The following is a 24062-nucleotide window of genomic DNA, read 5'->3' as shown; positions in this document are numbered from 1 at the left end:
GTCACTTAGCAGCCTTAGGAAGGTAAAGTAATAACAGTTGACGTTTTTTATAGTGTACCAGGCACTGTGATTAAATACTTTGTATGTATTTATTCTATTCATTGTCCTGTTTTACAGCCAAGGCACCTAAGGCTCAGGTGAGTGATTTGCCCAAGAACCACAGCTAATGAAGAGCAGACAAGCTACAAGTAGGGATTCTGGGGCTTATTCCATCACACCCCCCACACACACCCTGACCAAGCAAGTCTTGGTCTTTGCCTAATTGTATCTGTCAAATATAAATTTCATAATTGATCAGGTGTATTACTATAACAGCCTCCTGGTTGGGCTTCCTCTCCTGCCCCTTTTCAAACCATTCTCCACTTCATAACAGAGTGATTTTTTTTTCTAAAGCACAACTCTGATCATGCCACAACCCAGCTTAACACGTCTAAGTTTTCTAGAGAAAGTCAAAAGTCTTCAGCTAACGTGTAAGACTCTCCATGATCTGAACGCTCCTTTCCTCTCCTCTGTCCTGTCTTTTGACACCCTTCCCCTGCACCACACGCTCTAACGCTACAGAATTACTTGTAGTGCCCCAGATGTACCAAGGTCCTTACTATCAAGCTCTGCGTAATGCTCTTTTTCAACTAGCTAATTCTTACTTCTCTTTTTTTGTGCTGAAAACCCAGTTTAGGTACAACCTCCTCTATAAAGACTTCACTGAACTTACCAGGCTAAGAACCCGCTCTTCTGTGCAATCATTATACCCTGAAAATAACTTAAACATTGCTGGTCATTTCCTTGTTTGGCCCTCCCACTAGACCAGGGATTCCCAAACTTTCTGGGCTCATGCATCCTTAGCGTCTTAGTAATTTCGTCACAGTGCCCCTGGGCCAAAAGAAATACTTAGTAGTAGTTAAGTCCAAACAGCTTAATAAGTATTTATGTCCTGACAACTTAATAACTATTTGAAAAAATAATACACATAAATTAAAAGAAAAGAAATACCTCATTTCATTCTTAAATAACTAGTCGTGAGCCTGTGGGCACTGTATACATCTCAAACCTTAGAATCAGATTGGACCGTGATACCCTCATTTCCTATTCAACACTAATTTTTGTGTGGAGTTTGCTTTATATCACAGCAGCTACTGAAAATCCAGCTGCACAAAAACATAATGTCATCAAAAGGAATGTAGTGCAACCTAATATTTAAACTGTGTACTACCTCAAGCTAGTAGTTTCTGTGATGTCCAACAGATGTTGAGTATTACAATGTTTTCTTTGAAATTTAAAAGAATCTCATGGTAGCCCTCTGAGTTCACTGAGGTGCCTGGCACACAGCTTGGCAAACATAGCTCTAAGCTGATTGAAACTAGAGGGTAAGTCTTTTATTTCCAGTCCCAGGTACCAACAGGCACTTAATATTGTTGAATGAATGAAAGAAAACATAAAGTTAAAACTTCATAGCATGCTATTACCAAGCAGCTAGAAAACAGACAGAATTGAGGGGAAAGAAGTTTTATTATTCAGTAAGAGTAAATTTAGAAATAAACTAATCAGAAGATTTTCATTTCCAGAAATTTGAGGCCATTCTCTCCTGTGTTTTCAGGGAGTTGACTGGGGTACAGAAGCTCACACCTTCTCTTTGATTACCTTGGCATTGATAACAAGCATCTGTAGACTTACTAGACTTGTATGATTGGGGAATGATACAGAAGAGACCAAAAACATGACCTCTGCATCAAAAAGCTTTTAATCCAAAAAGAAAGCAGTAGGAATCTGGCTTCCAAGGAATACATAAGGCCAGAGGGCTTTGATGTCAAGATGTCCATTGTTCTAATACAGTTTGGTATTTAGATTAAAAGAAATTTAACAATACGATTTTTTTTTTTTTTAAGCCGTGCTGCACAGCCTGTGGGATCTTATTTCCGTGATCAGGGATTGAACGCAGGCCACAGCAGTGAAAGTGCCAAGTCCTAACCACTGGACCTTCAGGGAATTCCCTAACAATACTAATTTTTAATTCACTGTCTACTTTGTGCTAGTCATCGTACCAGATGACAATATAATTAATGGTGAGTGACAATATAATTAATGGTGAGTGAATAATATACATTGCCTGATCCTTACAGTGTGATAGCAGTAAGATGATGGAAGGTGAAGGGGGCTGTGGAACTACTGAAGAAAGACACAGACGTAGGACTTGGGAGATGAGGGATGACCACTTGGAGTGAGTGGTGGACACCTGGAATGAGTGATACCTAAGCTGAGACTTGAGGTGAGAACAGAGTGAATTAGTATGAGGCCAATGGAGAGATGCATATTCATTCGCCAAGGGGTAGAGGAGAGAAGAACCTGATGGCATAGGGATTTTACATTAAATGTAAACAATACATTTTCTGATAGTGAGCATTAAGCAATAGAATCATTGTTACTGAAGGAAATCATGGAATCACTATTCTTACAATGTTCAAAAAGTACAACAACAAATAGAATTACTTAATTATGGCCATAAGGAATTAATCAATAAAACTGTCATGATTCCTTAAGCTCTATAATTCTATGGCGCCAGCAGAATGCTAACAGTTAATAAGAAGATCGACCACATTTTGTGGCCTTTTAGGGAAAATCGAAAAAAACAGTAATTTCACAATCATGCATAAGGGAATCCAAAATAAATATTTTACTTAAAAAATATAAGCTGAAACATTAGATTGAGCCTACGAAGAAGGAATATTTAGCTCACTTTTATTTCAGTTTTCAAGGCAAAGAAGTCACAAAGTGACTGGTCAGAGTGACAAAGAACACTCATTTAACCTGTAATCTTAAGGCACACTATCTCTTTGTTATGAAATACTTTAATAAAAAAGCAAAATACATGAAGTTTCATTCAAAACTCCTTTACACTAAAAAAGAGCTTTCTTCCATGTAGTTACGATTGTACCTCATATTTAGTGACTACATATATGATAAAAGTAAATTGTCTGACTTTATCTTATATGCTAGGAAATGGACATCTTGAAGTAGGAAGAGCAAAATAATGTCCCTTTTGTCTCTTTGGAGAGAAAATTAATAACATTTAAAAAATACTATTAAGAAAAAAGATTGGTTCCTACGAAAACATGTTTATAGTTGAATAAAATAATAATATAAACAAAAATGCTGCTGGAAAGAAAGTAGTAAATATATTAATCTTTCATAGTAATTACCTCTGGGTGGCAGGACTGTAAATAAAATTTTTACCTTCTTTTTTATATATTTTTGTATTTTCCAAAATTTTTAGAAGCAGTTTTTGCTACTTTTATATCAGGGAAAAAATTTAAATACAGTTAGCTTCTTTAAGAAATAGCCCATGTTTCTAGTTATCATTCCTTTCCTTAGTTTTGACATGATCCTAATTTTCTTGAGGACAAAACAAAGATTTCAACTGTAAAATAAACAGATGAATTTTCCTAGAGGGAAAAATAAGCTATCATAGATCAAATGGTCTTAGTGAGTCAGAGAATAATCCTTTGAAAATTAGGTTGTTTTAAATCTCCAGTGCTTTGAGGTTTAATCAGAATGCTGAATCTTTAAGAACGTCTAAAAACTGCAGTTATTAATGGTCTGTAGCAGGGATGGAATGAAGTGCACTGTCTTCCTTTGTTTTATCTCGATCCACAGACTTAACCTAGAGGCCTGTCCTGATGCATCCTCAACACAGCACGGAAAGCAGGAAGAGAGAAATTCTAATACAATATTCTGGTGACGAGTAAGCATTGATGTGTGTCTGGAGCTGGGCGAACATCTAATATTCAAACAGGTGCTCACGGGTGAAGCAGAAGATGAGTGAAAGCTAACAGGAGCCTGGCATCAGCTGGCTTCCCTGGAGCCCGGTTGGTACGAGTAAATAGGCAGGTGGAATATTCAGGGAGAACTATTAGGGTGGGAGCAAGGGAACCTGCATGCCTGGTGCTTTCCACACACTCATCACCTCCTTTAATCCTCCCAACACTGTGGTCTCCTCAACAGCTGAGGTCCATGAAGATGTGACCCACAAAGGCGAGTGATGTGGCTGAAATCACACGCCCAGGGTGGTTGTCATGAAAGGACACTAACCTAGATGGTAAGGATTCTTTCCTCTGGAGGAGAAGACCAGAAGCAGTCAATGAGACCAAACCCCAAACAAGAAAAATTACCATTAAGTGAACATACTACCATATCTTATATGTTTTTTATTGTTCAAGACACTCACCCCCGTTTTCAAATGACAAAGAGATAAAGAGTTAAAGTCTTACATAAAATTCTTCAGATGCTTCTGGAGGTTCTGGAAGTAGAGAAGCCTTTGCTGGCAATTTGAGTTCATAGGTCATTATACTCCACCTGAAGGGAGAAAAATCCTTGGTCTAAAATTCCTTTAAAATTTAATAAACTGACTTTGTTCTTACCTCACATACACACAGATGCACATATATTCATGAACTATGGTTTGCTGTGTCTAAAATAACCAAATATGGGAAAAGATGGACTTTTGGTAATCTCATAAAATGCTGAATTCATAATTTATGATTTCCATATCTTACCAATTCTCTGATTGGTGACTTCCAAACATCTGAAGGCTATGGCCCACAGTAAGAAATGCAGATATGTAACAAGACCTCTCCTCTTCACTAGGTGCAAAGCATTCTGACTTTTCTATTCCTTTCTGTTTCACTTTTTAAATAATGCTCACTGCAATTTCTAACTAGATTATATAAGTTGCTAATGGGTCACAACCCTAAATTCTAAAACATGTCCTAGATTAAACAAACGCGTAGTACCTACGAAAAATAAATCATTCTGCACGTAACAATCTGTCTTGCCAAGTCAGCTTATACAGACATGAAATGAAAATTATGAAAATTAGATAAATAGTCCTTCTTACATTAAGAAAGTAAGCATGGGATTGAGAGGAAAAAATTAATAGAAATAATACTTAATTGAGGCAACTTTATTTCAATTAGCTGTAAATATTAATTTCAAACCAAACATTGAATCATTTGGTGTTAGAGAAAAGCAATCAACTCCAGATAAATCCAGTCTTCTATCTAAACTAATTTCAAAATTTGGGAAGAACAATTGGGTAGGGACATTATTGTTGTCAGTAACAGGATGTGAAATAAAAGGTCTTTCAAAGACACAAAGCATAATAAGAGCGGTACTGTAACACATGGATTTTAAGAAAAGCATATCACAGTGGATGCCAGTGATAGAACCTAGAGGAAAATCCCAAGATTAGCATCAGTATGTAAAGAGAGCCTAGTGCATCATTCAGACTAATAAGTCTTTGCATAAAAATTCAAATTCTGAGAGAATTCCCCAAAAGACACAGGTTATATGTTAGGATGTATAAATGAAATAGATGTGTATAGCTACTATTCAACTCTTGACATGAATACTGTAAATACACATTTGAACACAAAAAGTCATCCATCCCTTCATTCATCCACGCAACAGGTATGTACTGAACGTCTCAAAGTGACAGTATTCCAGGGTCAGTCTGGAAATACAAAATTGAATAAGACTTTTCTAATAAAGCTTGTATTCTAGTGCAGTAACAGATGTAATACAAGCAACAAATAAAACAATTAAACTTTGTAAACTTTCAAATAGGGAAAATCACAATTGGAAACATGAAAGTCCAGTTCCGTATATCTGGCAATACTTCTCTGGTCAAAGGATGGTTAAAGAATTGGGAAAGAAATCCACCCAAATGTCCTTGCACCTTCCACGCTATACCTCCTCCCTTTATAGGCAATGATTGGAGCTGATGAAATAGGAGAAAGTGGCAGCACAAGTCAGGAAGGGATGCTTATTGGTACCAGCTAAGCAGAGTTGAAAGCAGAAGTTACAGACCCATTTGGTGAGTATGTGCATTAAACAGAGTGCAGTGTTGAAAGCCCCTGGGAAGTAGAGTCTGGATTTCATTGCAGACAGCCAGTTCAACCACTTATTAGCTACGTGACACTGCTAATATAAAAACCTCCTGAGCCTTTTCACCTGTGAGATGGTATGATAATGATATTAGCCATTTCTAAATGTACAGTGAGGATTAAAGGAGATGATACTCTATCAAGTAAAGTAACTAGAAGGGCCAGGCAGACAAAAAATACTATTCATTGTTACTCCACTGTCTCCGCAAGACTCAATTTTCATCTTTGTAAAACAGTCATAACAACGCTTTTCTTAGCCAGTGTTGTTTTGAGGGTCAAATAAATTAATATATATGAAAAAGCATATATGATGTGGAATATTATTAAACATCAATTTTTTCACCTGTTCTTTACAAATGGTATTCTTAAATTAGTAAGGAAAGCACTGGAACAAAATATTCTTATGTTTCTAAACAACAGTCCTAGCTTTTTAAATCCCCTTTGATTTGTTTTTTCTTGTGCTTTTTTGGGTTTTTTTGCAGGTCTGTATTAAGGAATTTTACTAAGGGGGTGTTGTTTCTCTGCTAACCACCTAGAGAAATTAATTTTTATAACTTACAAGGGAAAAGCGCACACCCAGAGCAGAGGAAATGCCTCACAGCATTTCCTAGGTTGCGGGGAGAGCGGTATTTAAATTTACAACAAAAAGCCATTTAAAATACCTTGTGGGGTTTGGTTAGCACCGAACTGGGCAGTCATCTGGGAAATCACCTCCAGGCTCCTTAAAGACTGGAGACTGAGTCCACTTTATGCTCCCAAACTACTGGGGGATCCCTCCCATGACTGGTTTGGGATAAACATAGGCAAATGCTTGCCAGCCCAGCTTTCTTTCTAAATCTTCTGTCAGCAAAAGAATCAGCCATTACAACATTACCTTATGTCAGGCAAGGTTACAATTAATTAGGTTATAGCTTATTTTAGAGTAATTACATTTTAGATTGGTGGCTCCCTGATGGGATTTCGTTATTTTCGGGAAGAGTACCACAGATGGCTAATCCTATCAAAGTTGTTTTGATTCATGCTAGCTCCAATTTATAATGAGATTTTGACATTTGTGTCCCACTTGTGATGGAGGTTACTGAGCCCTGGTTGCTCCCTGTACCCCAATTCTAAACACCTCCTGCATAATACTCAGGGCACACACACTGCGATTGCTTTTTTACATGTGGGGCGTTTAGAGAGAAAGCAGTTAAGAGAGGCAGTCGAGGATAACATAAAAACAGTGATAGCTCCTTCATGTGAATCTGTCTTCCTAACACTTCCCTGTCCCTGGGAAAAGATTGTTTTTTAGTATTTTGTTGGTTCAATTCCTTCTCAATGTGTATAATTAAGAAGAGATATTCTAAAAAATCTAAAGTTTACATGTTTTTCTTAGTTTTAATGAAACCAGAAGATGAAGGGACCATACCTATTATACTCATCAAAAGCCCCCCCACTAACTATTTAAGCTTTCTGAGCCAAATAGCAGTTAAAAGTAATTAGTATCAACATAGCCTTCTATATTATCTTTAAAATAATGGATTCAGGGTTTCCCTGGTGGCACAGTGGTTGAGAGTCTGCCTGCCGATGCAGGGTACACGGGTTCGTGCCCCGGTCCGGGAAGATCCCACATGCCACAGAGTGGCTGGGCCCGTGAGCCATGGCTGCTGGGCCTGCGCATCCGGAGCCTGTGCTCCGCAACGGGAGAGGCCACAACAGTGAGAGGCCCGTGTACCGCAAATAATAATAATAATAATAATAATAATGGATTCATTAAACTAGTTTCCTCATTTTTTTTTTTTTTTTTACAATTCATTCATTCACTCAAAAAAACATATTTATTGAGTGTCTATTCTGTGCCAGGCTCTGTTCTAGACCTCAGGGGTGGACCCCCGTCAGGGGTTACCGTCAGTACAATTTTAGAAGAGAATTTGTTATTACCTGTCCAACATTTTGGTGCTGGCTCGTTCCAGCTTCTCAAGTATCTGAGGAAGTTGGGTGTCGTCATCGTATGAGCCTCCCCAGCCAAGAACCCGGGCAAGGTCGTTTCCTGTACCCAGAGGCAGTACTCCCAGCTGACACTGAAAGACAGCCCCACAGGAGACCTCAGACAAGTTGACACATAGGGACTCTGACATTTCTGTACATCACTGGTCAGCAGGTTAGGATAACTAGCAGTGAAAGGAATGACCACTTGCCTGTTTATTCAAGTTGAGCTTATCAATTTCTGACAAAACCCAACCTACACTTCCATCTCCTCCACAAACAAGAATCCGGAAATTGTCAAACTTCTGGAATAATCTTAAACTGAAAGAAAGAAGTATTTTATTTTAGTGTAAGTAAATAAAAATCACGTTCCCCAATTCTTTGTCATTCTGTTAGTTATTGGTATTCATGTTCAGATTAAATATAGGAACTCTTACATATGAATTATACTATAAAAATCAATTTGAGTGCAATGTGTAACTCAAGAAAATGTCTTAATCATAAAGCGGAAAGGAGATTATAAGTAGAAACGGAGATAAAATTAGGAAAAGAAGGGAGTGAGAAATGAGAAAACAAAAAAGAAGCAGAACCCAGGAAAGAGAATGAAAGGTAAGCGATAGGAGACGGTAAGAGTACTGACTTTTCTCTTTACTTCACAAGGATATGTTATTTCCATGAGTAGCATATTACAAACTAGGGAGAAGAATCTAGGGCACTGGTGCTCCTGAGTGGCACAGGGGCAGTTCCTCAAGAGACCCACCAAACCTTGCCCAATGTACCCCTGCCATACTCCCTGTAGCTGTTTTGCTTCCTCTTTTCCTATTCTCAGGTCAATCTTTCTACTTCTGTCTTCCTTCATCTCAAATTTTGACGCATTTCACCCTGAGAATGTACCTTTGTACACCTCAAGTATTGTGGAAAATCGAAAAAAATATGGAGACAATCTCGAGAAGTTTCACAAAGGGAGTTGCTTAGAATTTTAGAGGATGGGTAGAAAAAATAAATGTCAAACATGTAAGATATTGGAACCATCGAGGATTATAAAACAGATATGCTAGAAAGGGGGACAAAGCTAACCAGCAATGGAGAGACAAAGGTGAGGAGAGAGGCTAGATGAGGAAGTGCCAGGACACATGCAGGAGAAAGGAAGGGAGGTACGAGCACATAAGGAAAGAGCTGGGTTCAAATGAAGAAGACCAACACTCATGGGACCAGAAGGGCTTGAGACAGCAAGAAAAAGGCAATGGAAACGAGAAGGAAGACCCTGAAAGGACACAGTGAAAAGAGGCACAAAGAGAGACTGAGGAGAGACACAGAGAAGATAGGAGAGTGCTAAATCACAAAACACAAAGGCCTTCTCAGGAACTGGTATCTAAAATCTTCATTTCTACTTCTGTGTTTATGATTTAAGGTGACAGTGGAACCCAAGAGAAAAGCCGAGTTGGCGTAAGTAAATTATAAGGAGATCACAGGCTCTTGGGTCAGATGACACAATATCGCCTCTTCAACAAAAATCATATATATATACACTGTATATATATGATTCAAACTGAGGCACAAAATGTATTCAAAGTGCCTCAAGGCATATTTTCCCTCTTGAAAATATATTTAAGCTTTTCCCCCCAGATTTTAGGTTATACGACATTCCAGAAAGTTTGAAATGAACAATGAACAAAAGTACTTATTTGTCATGTATGGGAACTGAGTCTGAAATCCTTGAGGGCCTGTCCTTGAGGCCCACAACAGTATCTGTGCTTTGGTTAAATAATTGATTATTTGTATTATATGCAACTCAGTACTACCCTCCCATGCAAATCATTTTCTCAAGTTATTTTTTGTATTTCTATATTTACACAAGTTGATCTACTTTGTAGAGCTAAGCAAACAGAATTGTTTGATGTAGGATATATTCTGAAACATTTTCTAAACAAACTTTAGAACTTTCAGCACCCAAGAAAGATATATAAATATCAAAAAGTTTATGTTAAAATTTATAATCAGAACTTTAAAAAAAGGGAGATGTCAGAAGATCAACACAGAGATGTCTAGATGAATCTGCAATTTTCATCAGCTGAAAAACCAAGTGTATTTCGTGCTCAGTGCTACATATCATTCAAACGAGATTTATCAATAATCAATTACCCTAAATGAGGACCGCCATTCATCAAATCAAACACCTGAGCTGGATTTAGTAACTGTTTAAATCGGCGAAGAAACTTTACTCCCTGATTATCTCCACTCTTAGAATTGACAAAAACCAATAGAGGACTAACACAGAATGAAAATGTTGCTCTACAGAAACCTGTTAAAAAAAAGAAACAAAACACAGCACAAGATCAATACGTACAGCCTTCTCTTTTTAAACTCTTAAAAAAACTTCAGAGGAAAAAAGATAAATTCATAAATAAAGAACCTTGTTTATTACTTTAACAATGTTATCATTTAGCGCCCCCAAAAGGAGATAGGTTTATTATTTACACACTAAGACCATAGAACTTATCTTTTAAAATGTGCACTATAATGAAAAATCATACCAAAGATGGTAAAAGTATTAATCATACATAAATTGAGATCTACCACCTGCCTTAACAACACTTAATTATTAAGAGAAACCAATCATAGTCTATAAATTCACAATTGTTAAAGGATTCATGTTCATTTTCGGCATTACATTTAACTCCTCCTTGATAAGGCCTTAGAAAATATTTTTAAATTTTATAATAAATAACAGAACTTTGATATATCAGGGTTTGGTTGGGGGGCTGTTAATAACACAGGTTAACAAATCATATTTTCTGCAGCTTATAATATCTATGATATCCTCTGGCATCATTTACATAAAAAGTTTGAAAAGCATAAGGCACTTTATCGATGCAAAACATTGATAAGAGTTCATGGTAAAAGCCTTTGTAATATGGTTTGCTTACAAGGAAGTTATTAGTATGCTATTCCAAAACCAGTGCTGTAAACAGGTTCTTCAGTACGTACAATTAAGTTGTAAAATTCCAGAAAAAGTGAATGAATTTATAGGAGTATAAATTCCTACAATGAAATGGTAAGAAAACACATTTCAATAAGAGCTATGCTAACGGGCAGCTTCAATTACGGAGGGGGAAAAATTGCTTATAAAAAATTAATCTTTTCATATTGCATTTTGTTACAGAATAACAATTTTATTTGCTGAAATGTAAATCTTATACACTGTAATTTCACCACTGTGTTAATAGTTATGTTTTTACACCTTAATTTTAAAACGTTCTTTTATAAATTAAATGTACTGTTCTGCAATTGAAATGGAATTATTATATAAAAACTAACCAGAATAACCAATTACAGTTCTATTTATTCTAGGAAAATAGATGTACATATCAACGTTTGATATACCAGGAATATACATACTTACACTACTGCTACATACCATCAGAATCGGTGCTGTTCAGTGCAATTGGAGGTATGACAGATACTCTACATTGGCCAAGTGGACATATAGGATGATATAAATCTTTGCAGGCAGTGTGTACCTAACAACAATGAAATAAACCTTCAGGAATCATAAAAACACATCAATGTTTTATTATGGTATAAATTATATCTAAGGAACTGGTAAATGAAGATCAAGTGCATCCCAAAATGTTCAGTAATTCATAAATTACTTTAATGGCACAATATTTATACTTCTAAGGAATGGCCTAATCATTTTAGAGATGGGAATTTGATGTGGTCTGTACAGCCTGTTTTCATGCTTGTCTCAGGCAAGTAGTATGTAGTCAGTAAACGCCTGGTGAAGGGAAGGAGAGCGGAAGAGAAGAGGAAGAAGTGCAGAGGAAGGGAGGAAGGAAGGGAGGAGGAGGGAAGGAAGAAGGGAAGCGAACGAGTCAGTGTCAATATAATTGTCCATAGGAAATGATGATGACATCTACCTTATAAAATTCTTACAGAATTTAATGAAGATTAATACAATCTGTAATGTGTCTGCTCTTTCTGCAGTGATCTATAACTTGCTATTCACACATCTTTTATAATATTGTCATGTTATTATACTTATAAGTACATCCGTGCCTATGTTCTCAGCTAGACTTCTGGCTCTGTAAGGAAAAGGAAAAGGTCCTATTATTGCCCCCTCATCTTGGAAAATGATACACATCACAGGCACTCAGCAAGTGTGTTAACTCTATAGAACAAAAAGTTTCAAGGTCACGCAAGCAGGGCAAACGTATCAAGTAGGACCCAGGCAATTTAGAATAATTTATGTACTCAGCTAGAGAGCCTTTAAATGTTTCATTAGTAAGAGCAGGCACTTCCTAAAGCACTTATTTAATAAGGCTTTATTTCATTAGTCCTTTTAGAAAACTGGCATATCAATTAAACATGTATTTATCAAAACTTTTGAGAAAATAATTGAAATTTAATAGCGATTCTTGTTCTGCTGATGACCTAATTTTGGACCATTTCCTGTTATGACTTATAATCATTAACAATCCAAATGGATTTTAGAAAAATGAGGAAGCACAGATAGTTTTAAAAGGAATTTAAAACGTATGAGAATCATAGGGTATTTTGCTCTATGATTACAACAATGTTAAATGAGAAAAGCAGAGATAAAATTGTATCTTCACTATTTTTACAGAAAAGGTAAAACTATGCCCAGAGATTGGACAACAGCTGGAAAAATTAAGAGTTATTAGGATTGTGGAACTATGACTGTTAGGATTGTGGAACTATGGTTTTGTTTTGTTTTGAACCAGGTGACTACGTTTAGACACTAGATGTTTTGCTGTTAGAAACTCATATTTTAAAGGCATCAAAGTATCATAATGGATAAATGACAGTGTATAGGAAGTACAAGATTAAGAGGCACGTAACAAAAGTGATGGCGGCCCAGAAACCTGCATGTCTAACTGACACATGGAATGATTTCATGCAAAGGTGATATTTAAGTTTGCCAGGAAAAAAGAGGAAAGACATTCCAGAATCATCCCTTCTACAGTCTATAATAATACTTCTGTCCCATTTGCGAAATTTTTAAAATGTGGCAGAGAGTAGAACAAGCAAGTAAAAAACCTAATTTAACTCCTACTGCGTTTCTAACTCCTACTGTTAAACTTAATAAAGTTTAAAAACTGCTGACTAATTTATCCCTCCCCCGCTTTCCCTTCTGGTTACCATAAGTTTGTTTGCTATGTCTGTGGAATAAATTAGGAGTGTGGGATTAACATATACACACTATGATATATCAAATAGATAACCAACAAGGACCTACTATATAGCACAGGGAACTATACTCAATATTTTGTAATAACCTATAAAGGGAAAGAATCTGAAAAAGAATACATAAACATATATATGCAGGTATAACTGAGTCACTGTGCTGTACACCTGAAACTCACACAACATTGTAAATCAACTACAATAGAAAAAGACAACTACTGACTAAACACAAGTAGCAACCTATATATTGCAGGTAAAGACAACTTACACAAAACCTTTCTAAAATAATTCATCACACAGATGACCTGCTTTCTTTTCAAAAAATTAGAAAAGAACAGCTGAAGTTCCAGAAGTAGAGAAATAGACTTCAGTAAATGCAGACTAATAAAAATAGTGGTAGATGCATACATCAGTGGTTGTCCCCCCAAAAAAGAAATCTTAGGTGGGATGGAATCTTGATTTAAAATCCTGTTTACGTGAGCACTCCTTTAAAATAAGGAACAGCAGAAGGGGGTTTTCAGGGTTAGGGTTGCACCAAAACTCCAAAGAGAGGTATCTAATATAGTCTGCATATTATATTAAATGGGATAAAAGAAATAAAAAGTAACATCTATGTCAATAAAAGAGGCAATCGATGAAGAATAACAGAAGCATGGGGATGAAGAAAATCATGTTCGATTCAAAAATGAAAAAGAGGGGACTACCTTGGCGGTCCAGTGGTTAAGACTCCTCACTTCCACTGCAGGGGGCATGGGTTCCACCCCTGGTAGAGAACTAAGATCCTGCGTGCCGGGCAGCGCGGCCAAAAAAAATTAAAAACAAAAACGAAAAAGAAACACAAGATTGTCTATCAGGCCTGACTAAAAAATTATAGGACTTCTTTTTCTCTGTGGCCTATGGACTCAATCGCATTGATTATGAAATCAACATATCACACGCACATCTCTTGCATTTGCTCATCTTCACCATGCTTATTAAAAGCAATGGTTTTCCGTCTTTTTGTTGGGGGGAGAGGGGCTGACTTCCAAGACTCAAAACACGACCAAACAACTCTGCCCCAAAGCAAGACAATCAGCATCGTAATCAGACAGCATCACCCGGCGCTCAGGTGAGCACTCACTGCCTCCTCGTCCTGCTTTTAGCCCCACGTCACCCTCTGAGGGGCGTGAGGTCACCCTCTGAGTTCCTGCACCGACTGCCCTCCTGCAGGGTGGAGGCCCAGTCCTCACACAGTCTGGCAGAGATGGGACCCTTGCTTGCCGTTGGCTCCACGTTACGCTGTGTCTGCTTCTCACCACTTTCTTGCACATGCAAAGAAGTTTTAAAATATTTACTTATTTATATAACATAAATGTATATAACCTAAATTATATCAGTGCACAGCCTACTGAACTCGGCTTCTTTCTCTCGGAGAACACACACGGGATTGTAGCAAACTTACACTTGGCCTGTTAATCAAAATTTGGTGGCTTTCTGTGGGTAACAGGTAGTAAAACAGGCTGAAAACAGCAAACCACTTAAGGGCGGCTAAAGCTTGATGAAAAACAATAAAACTGTGGGAAAGAGGTCCTCACACAAAGGGACAAGAGTAGGTGTCACAAAAAGGGCATTTGCAAAAGTAACCAGAGTGGAAGGAACGCATCTTGAAAAAAGATGAACCTTACAAACGGGTACGTGTACTACCAGGCTCTGCTCTGCCATAAATTCTTAGCTTTGTCTCTAAATCACACAGATGGAAAAGGTACAGAAAGAAACATTTTAAATGGAAAATAATTATAAAACTCTCACCATCGTTTTACACCAAAGGCATCTCCAGTCTTGAAGACGGAGAACGCTGCCACACGTTTTTTCACAGACAGCACACTTGGCACTCACGGGCAAGTTACCCTCGAGCCACTGGTGGGGCATAGCCAGCTGTGCAGCAGGAAGAAAGGGCAGTCAAATTAAAGACCATGGAGGACATCATTCTTAGCCAAGGGAAGAGATACAATGATTTCTTACTCTATGGAATCAGCACCATGTATCATTCTTGGCATACGTTCATTTCCCCCACATTTATTGAGCATCTATTATGCCCTGAGCACTGTAGGGATATAAAGATAAGTAAGACTAAACCCCTGCCCTGCAGGATTTGCAGTCTCGCTGAGGAGAAAGGCACATAGAGAGAATATCATAAAGTGACCACGAAGTGTTATCAGCGATTCACATGCAAGGCAGTCAAGGTTTTGAAGGTGGGGGGCACCACTGAGAGGAGGCCCCAAAGTCTCAGGAGTGAACATCTGAGTAAACGGCTGAGCTGAGCCTTAAAGAATAACTTAGTTGGCCAGGTAAGGGTCCACAGCACCAGCCCAGCACAGCAACCACTCCTAAGCCCTTACACAACATTCCCCTTGAAACTTAAGAGCTGAAGGAAGCTACAAAGAACTGGACTGAAAATAAAAAGTCACAATCAACCAAAACCTTCCATCTAATCATAATAATAAACACTTCCCCTGAACCCTCTGTCGTAATTGAACTAATAGACGCTCCCACTTAATTTCCACAGGAGAGGAGAATAAAAGAGCGGAGGTGAAGGTGCCGGGGAGAGATGGGAGACAGTACTGAGTTTACCCCATCCTCGTTCTCTATGATGTCCTTCCCGATGGAGGCCAGGGTCGTCCACTTGCAGTTATTTGTTGCTCTCACTGCACACCTTTTATGAGCCTTGAACTTACACACTAAAAAAAAAAAAAAAAAAAAAAAGTGAACCATTGCTAAATGAATGTGCACTTTTGGACCAACAATGAAAGGAAATCACAGCATGAAATTTTAAAGTGGTCGGGGGGCAGAAGAAAAACAATATTTGTAAAAGCTTCTATTACTCTTCAATGATATTCTAAAAAGCAAATATGGCTATGTGTTTATGAAACACTTTGATCAAGCTATAGATTGCTACTTAAAGAGATTCCACTTACTCTAAAAGAAGAAAAGAAAGGAAATAAATGCAAAAAAAACTTATTGAGGAGGAGGGAGACAACATACACACAACAGAAGAAAATAAAATTCAGTAATACAGGAGGGCTGGTAACAGTCAGTTTCTAAGTCTGGGTGCTGGCTACATGAATGCGTTTAATTTGTGAAAATGCAACAAGCTGTGCACACTTCTGATATTTGCTTTTTTCTGTACGTATAATATACTTAAATCAAAAGTTTGAAACTACCAGAGAGATAAAGACCAAGATAATTCAGGGGAATTTTAAAGTGCAAGTACGTCAAGAAAATATCCAGGCATCATGGGAAATAGGTTGACGAGGGTCACAAAGATGGCACTGTCTTGAAAGTATCCTGTTGGGATGACTACATGACAATGTAGAAGAAAGGAATGATGAAGTGACGTTCCTACTACAGGCACCGCTAATTCTCCCAGGCCATATTATCAAAAAGGTGCCTGCAAAGGAGAAGTAAGAGGAACAACCGAGACAGAAGCCGCACATACATGAAAAAACAAATAAACCACAGATGACTTGAAAAATTAACCCTTGCTTATGAAAATCAGAACTTGACTCCTACTAAGCTTATCCATCCCTCTAGGGACACACATTATCCAAGCGTTAATGGATACTGATGTTATTATAAAAGAGTTTCTGACTTTTGAGGCGGCTCCTTATCACATGGTTTTGGAATTTCTACCAGTAAACCGTTAACAAATTTGAAATGACGGGTTACGCACCATTCTCTTTAAATTGTCCTAGTTTGATGTAACATGAAAACGAAGGGGTCAAGTAAAATAATTAAGATGCCTATAACCAAATGTTCAGAATGCTTCAAGTATCATGAATAGCCGATATATAAATGGCCACTTAAATTGAGCTGGTTTTTCCTTTAAAAATATTAGTCTATAGACACTGGCAATGTTTCATTTACCTGCTCTTTTGTGTACAATGACAAGCTCTTTCCTAGAAATCATACTATTTTTGTTATAAATGACTTTGTGACTAAGCACAGACTTCGTATAGGAAACAAGTTTTCAACTGAATTTTACTGCTGATAAACAACCGTATAAAGAAACAGCACCATAGGAAATTAGCTTAGTTTGAAAAAAAAATTTAGCATGACCGTTCCTTTTTGCTCCAAGTGACTTTTAAATTATTTAATATTTTAAACTATTTAAAAGTTGTCATCTGTTACTGTATTTCTCAAGAGCATGGTTCTAGTTTTAGTTCTAGTTTTAAACAGCAGGCTGCTTTTTAAGTACAAATAAGTACTTGATATTAACAGTCAGTATTTTTTCTAAGAGGTAAAGAAGGAAGTAAAAAGAGGGCAACAGAGTATAATTTCATGGCTTTTTGAAGATTTTGCCATTAAAAATCAAACAGCTCATTAAAAATAAAAATCACTTTTGTAATAATAAAGTTCTTCATGCAATGAGCCTTGAGAATTACAAAGTTGCTTAATACAACATATACAACATATAATGATAAAAAATAAAACAAACTGAGCTGTAACTATGGACACTAAGGAATGGACTTGATTACTAGGCACCTTAATTTGTGCCTAGTAATTAGCTGACAATTAATTTTCTCCAAACAAGTTATTCTGAAATAAGGCACTTTTTCCTGACCTGTAAATTCATTATTTTAAAACCATAAAACATAAAAAATATAGTGACATGAAACAAATTATGATTCTTTATTGCAATATTCAATCTTTACCACTTTGTAAGTGTTCATGGGTACTTAACATAAAAATAAGTACCCATGTGGAGATATTTATGCTGTTGATTTAAAAAAAAAATCACCACTTAACTTTTTATTCTTAGAGTGCTGTATAAATAACTGTGAAGCACAATTATGCTCTGAAACTATAATTAACATTCTCAATTGACTTACGGGATTATTTATGAAATGTATTTTCTGTTTTCTATTTTTCATTCATATATTTTGCATATGTAAGGCTTTAAAATCATAATTTTAGTTATTATTCAACACAAGACACAGACTCTTTACTGTGAAAACAAGGGCAGAAAGATTAAGTAAATTTAGTGGTGGCATTGCACACTGGAAGCGAGATTCCATTCTAATACAACGTTATTCATTGTCATTGTTGAATGAATTTTTCCTGTATTTGCATCTCTGTTATAACTTTTAAAGCGTCTTGTATTTTAAGCCCTTAGTTTTATCAAGCAACAGTTTATTCAGATTTCAAGGGGGTTTCTAAAGTTTAACTTTGCTTACAGTAAAAATATCCTAAATAACTACAGTCTCATAAAATAAAAAGGCAACTTTTTTGTATATTCATAAAACCCTTGGGATTTTTAAAACCTTCTGCTGCAGTTTTAAAAATACTCCATGGGCAAGACGCTGCAGATTTAAAAGTTTTATTAGCAGAGAAAATGAATACTAACATATATTCCCCTAAAAATATAATTTAAAAATACTATAATTGAGACTTTAAAAAAGTCAGGAACTTACTTAGTAATAGAATAATGTTAACACATGTATTTAAAGACTTTGAAGTTTTTTATTCTTACCAGCTAATATAGTTTTTATTTTTCTTTTAAAATGCTTAGAAAAATATTCAGTCATCCCACTATTAACTTCAATTCCTAAACAGTTAACTATATTTAATAACACATAACTCTCAAAACAGAAGGATACCACAGATCAGATCTAAGGCTATTTTAGATCTGATTTTTTTTTTTAGCATTTTGAGGATAATAGACTATAAGGTAATAGTAAAAAGACCTTCAAAATAACCCCATATAATATTACAGCCCTAGTAGAGTTACAGGAACACTTTTAGATCACTAAAGTCATAAAGACCAATTATATCTTTGTTTGCAATCATTCTTTAAATCTAAAAAAAAGTTTAATGCCTCCTCCAAATTCTCATTTTCATGAATTTTAATGCATCAAGCCATGATGCAATCTGTAATTGTTTATTTGGTGAACTTCTTATATAACGCAGTTACAAATGTCTACCATATATTTGACTAGAAAAGTAGTGTTATTGTATGTACTCTCTCATTTCATTTTCATAGTACTCTGTGAGGTATAAATGACTATTATCCCCATTGTACAGATGAGGAAGCAAAAGTCTAAAAGGGTTAAACTACTCCTGGTCATAGTTTGTGGTGGTAAAACTGGAATTGGAACCCACGGGGTTTAACTACAGAGCTCTATTCTTATCCACTAGGCTGTGTCATTGTCATATTAAATAGCTGAAATACTGACATATCTTGGATTTTGTAATTTAAAATGAATTAAAACTATGACTCCATTTCTATTTTATTATTTACTTATGATATAGTTTTATTACAAGATTACCTAAGAATTTTTTGTATTAGAGAGAAAAGCTAAATAATGGTATTATATGTAGTTCAAAAGTAGTACACAGTGATGGAATCACTGAGGTATTAGATTAAATAAATCTAAAGAACGTATGAGTTTTCTCTTGTTGACTATTAATGTATTTCTTTTAAGTGGTTGCTGTTCTTAAATTTAAAAATAACCCACAAATCCTGCGATGAGAACAGCAGCATAGACCTTATTTTTAGAAAACTTTAAAGAAATTTAAAAGGATGACATCCGTTTAAATTAAACATAAATGAAATAAAACATTTAAAACAATGCAACATAAGTAACAATCTAAATCCTGCCAAAAAGTATATACTGTCCTCACAGAAAGTTTTGTTCTCTGTAATTAAACAGAACAGAAAAAGAATACTAGAAAATTAGAAGGATACACAAAGTCTAAAGAATTTTCTTTAAGGGTAGTTGCTAGTTCCTCAGGAGGGAAATGCTACATTTTGATTTATACGTCCCTTCAAATGATTTTATGTTATCTTTTCCTGAGCCAAAATATTTTCCAAGTTGGTCCTATGTGTGCAGAGCTTCACTTTAAGCCACAGTAAAATTAAAACACTCTGGTCCCACTGACACGCTCCCAGCTACTGCTTCCACCCAAGGGAAATGTCTTCCTATGATGACGTTTCTCTGTTCACAGATGTACCCGTGGCAGCGTGTTTACAGTAAGGTCAGTGTCATGGGAGAACAAACCCTGGATGTTACTGTACCTTCGCAGGACAGGCCATGGGAGGTGACCCCAGAAAGACTCTCTCGGCAGACGTTACAGAAAGTGGGTCGGGCATGGGAGCAGGCGTACCAGTTATGCATCCCTGAGAAATGTTCCACATTAAACTGGGCCACCTAGAAATGAGACGTTAGCACAGATTTGCAAAACAAGAGAACAGGACTACGTTTGGAATGTATATAGTTATGATTACAATTTCAAATCCACAATTTTTTTTTTTTTTTTGCGGTACGCGGGCCTCTCACTGTTATGGCCTCTCCCGTTGCGGAACACAGGCTCCGGACGCGCAGGCTCAGCGGCCATGGCTCACGGGCCCAGCCGCTCCGCGGCATGTGGGATCTTCCCAGACCGGGGCACGAACCCGTGTCCCCTGCATCAGCAGGCGCACTCTCAACCACTGTGCCACCAGGGAAGCCCTCAAATTCACAATTTTTAAAACTAAAACACTTTGCTTTAACTTAAAAAAAAATCAGTACCAGGTTTAAACAAGTTGCTGAATGAATCTACACGTACTTTTTTTTTTCGCAGAATATAACTTTAGCGCTACGGTTCACATTTATTCTCTAAGAACACGAGATGACAGGAGAGAGTCTACTTTACCTCGTAAGTTTCTCTGGTCTGTACAGACTTCAGCGAGCTGATCCAATCCTCCATCTCTTTCCTATTCTCAGCGCAAAGCATTAGTCTTCTGAATGGAGTGATTATCTGAAAGGGATAGTGCAACCTGATTGTTATTAAGCAACAAAGAGAGATTATTGCAAGACCTAACAGCTTACAAGGTGGTACCATTTCTAATCTCTTGAGTCCTTACTTCCTTGATGAAGAAAGTAAGATTCTCTGTAAGGTAAGTGGATTTAGTTCTCAGTGTGATACAAGGTGGTCCAGGAAAGAAAAAGTCTAAGGAGACTTTTCTTCTCTTTGCCTTCATTGCTATTTACTTATCAGGCTTTCTAGCCTTTTACCCAAGGCTATGAACTCATATAAGCAGAATATTCTTGTTTCATGTAATATATCTTGAAAATGGATTCTAAATAAAAATCAAAATAATTCATAGTGAGCTAGAATTAACCCATATTTTTCAATATGGAAATTTTGAAAAATCAAAGGAATGCAATATTAAATGATTTCATAATTGGTTTATAATAGTATCAAGACTATTCTACTTTAAATAATGTTGGGTTTACAGATCCTTTCCATGGCCTATTTTAATATGATTTATGTGACGGATTTTCTTCCCATTGTGTAGAACTCCACTGTACTACTTTTTAGCGAGAACAGGGAAGAAGAATTAGCATATAAGTCCTTTAGTTGGCTTTAAGGGATGAAAATAATTGTGACTTTCATCTTTTTATCATGTTTCCAAAGAAGGCAAATTAATTATATCAAGAATCTTAAAGCAAGAGGAATAAAACTTCATGCTGTTATAGCACCAGAAACTTCCAAGTAAGATTCTGAAATGACTTGAAAGCAGGCCCTATTTATGTGTGAATACAATATTCTGGTTGCAACCTTGAAGTTGCTAAATTTTAAGCATTTACTTCAAAGAAGAGACCATTTACTTATTTGTGAAAGAAAAGCAATATGTTACATTCCCACCTAGAACCTATTTCCAAATAATAAATTATATATTTACTTGTAGAGAAAATTAGAAATTTTCCCAGGTTAAAAGCCATTTGATCAAGTGATAATCTACATATTGCGGTAGAGAGAGCAGATTTCCCAAGTTACGGAAAAGCAATAATTATCTCAAAAAAAAAAGGAACCCTTCCCAAAAGGAGTAAACTAGCAAGCCTCAATCACTAGTGTTCATCTTAGAAAATAAGTCCATTATTCAAAGCTATAGAGCTCAGTGCAGTTGTAGCTACTCACCAGTCCCTGCTTCCTCTCATCTCTCATTAGTTTAGGCTACACAATCCTTCCATAGACTAAGGGGCCTTTAATACACTGGACAGGCACTCATGCTTAAATACAGCCGGCCAGACGTCACATGGATGTCGAGCATTAACCATTCAGCACTGGATATTTGTTAATTGCATATGAAATTGAACAGAACCTCACTTTTGCATTTTCTTCTGTTTTCCACTACGCTCCTTGGATAAAGCTTATTAGCAATTGGTCACTCCTCTTCCTCAATAAATAGTTAATGCAAAGAGCAATGCCTCCCTCATTACTTAGGAGCCAAATGGATGCTTTATTGCTTCAAAATGTTTTTCTAGGACAGCTCATGAAATGCCGCAGAGAGGGACCATTAAAGCATAATACACCCCTGGCTCTGATGACTGGCACAGCACTCCAGAAATCTCTGTGTGTCAATGGACTGACTGAATCAATCTGATATTTATCTGAATAAATATCACCTCTAGCATGTTTTATTTAAATTTTCTGCTATACTATATGATGTAACGCTAAGGATTCCCTCTCTCTCATTAAGATCTTAGAGTGAGTGAGACATGTATTACTTAGGTAAATAAACCAGGCTTTCTATTGTATTCTTCAATTTTGTTTTTTTGTTGAATTCTAAGTAAAGCAGGATGTCCGATGGTTTTAACTATCTTTAATGCCTTTCTATTCTTTAAAAGCCATTGTGAATTCAATAAAAAGAGGGGAAATGATAGAGAAATAGCTTCTAATTTTTCTTGTAGCTTTTGGAACTACATAAATGCCTCAACTCTAAAGGATTTCGGCAACATAAATCATGCATGTACCTCATACGCTGACGAAGTAAAACGTTTACATTTGCAATTTCTCCTTTTTTTAAAAAATGTGTTTTAAAATAGGCAGTAATAAGTAAAGATCATGACATATTCTTAAAATAAAAGCTAAGTTTTTAAGAGCCAAACAGAAATTATAAATAATTGTGATTTACAAGCCTTGTGATTAAGAAATCTATTATAAAGTTACATTATAAGATGTTGACATAAGGAAAGAAAATCCTTCATAAATCGTGCGATGCAGAGATGTCTCGCTTTGTGGCTGCAGGGTGAAAAATACCTCAGGCAGCAGCCTCGGACCAACTGAAGACAAGGCTGGTTTACCAAGCAAGCCTGTAACATCTCCCAGATTGTCCCTTTCCTCTCTGGGCTAATCACTCCTCAGGCCTCCAATGCTCTGAGTCCCCTCCCCAGCTTTTACTTAAATTCTTCCTCATCGCTGACCTTTGTAGAAAAGAATATGCCAACAGTCCCATCTGCTAACTGACAGGCTCTAGCTGTATCCTCACTGAACCTCATTACACTACAGTAGTTCCTCATCCAAATCTTTGTCAGGAAAATATCTGAGGAGCCGCAGACTCTGAAAATTATCTGAAATTTATCTGAAATTCTGAAAGCCTTTTTATTATGACAAGGGAGTAGGGTGGGGAGATGGAAGGATAGAGGTGGGGGCTATTCCCAGGGAAGACTCTCTGAGCCTATTGGGGGCCAAAGCCAGGATGTTTCTAGAACTAGAGGACTCTTTAACTTTCTTGAAGGATCTGCAGTTTATCTACCCTAAAGTGTCCCCTAGCCCCTGGCCTCATCTTAACCCTTACTTTTACCCTCTCTTCCCACTACCGCAACATTCCCAAATGACTTTTTTCAGGCACATCTGAACTTACGTCAGTAATTAGTTTCTTCAAACTATAACCACCACTCCCATCTCAGGTCCTGGGAAATACACCTGTCATCCACCCCAGCATTTATTGAGTGTTTACTGCATGCCAGAGCCTGGGCATACAAACCAACCATATGGGCTTTGCCTTACCAATCTATAAGGGAGATGGGTAAGTAAACCAAGATTTGCCTGTCCGAAAAAGTGCTATATAAGATGGAGTACAAAGGAAAGACATCTAAATTAGTTTTCTAAGTGCTACTTCAAATAATATACAAACTCCACAGGAATAGA

The 24062-nt window shown here is 36.7% G+C and overlaps 1 protein-coding gene across 3 annotated transcripts in view; it reads right to left on the bottom strand.

Moving 5' to 3' along the window:
- The window catches only part of DGKH (diacylglycerol kinase eta), a gene marked incomplete at its 5' end in the record, with an annotated part of 172228 nt that overhangs the window by 48617 nt on the left and 99549 nt on the right, over positions 1–24062 (bottom strand). For all 3 annotated transcript variants that reach the window (XM_082675918.1, XM_082675917.1, XM_082675919.1), the window contains 9 exons: positions 4263–4347; positions 7857–7996; positions 8114–8222; positions 10044–10203; positions 11320–11422; positions 14898–15023; positions 15720–15826; positions 20164–20296; positions 20781–20885. In XM_082675918.1, the coding sequence (XP_082532044.1) occupies positions 4263–4347; positions 7857–7996; positions 8114–8222; positions 10044–10203; positions 11320–11422; positions 14898–15023; positions 15720–15826; positions 20164–20296; positions 20781–20885 (1068 nt within the window). The remainder of the gene's footprint in view (positions 1–4262; positions 4348–7856; positions 7997–8113; positions 8223–10043; positions 10204–11319; positions 11423–14897; positions 15024–15719; positions 15827–20163; positions 20297–20780; positions 20886–24062) is intronic.

This window comes from Grampus griseus, assembly GCF_964374135.1.
Source record: "Grampus griseus genome assembly, chromosome: 18".
Taxonomy (NCBI): domain Eukaryota; kingdom Metazoa; phylum Chordata; class Mammalia; order Artiodactyla; family Delphinidae; genus Grampus; species Grampus griseus.
This window is presented reverse-complemented; position numbering and strand designations above follow the sequence as displayed.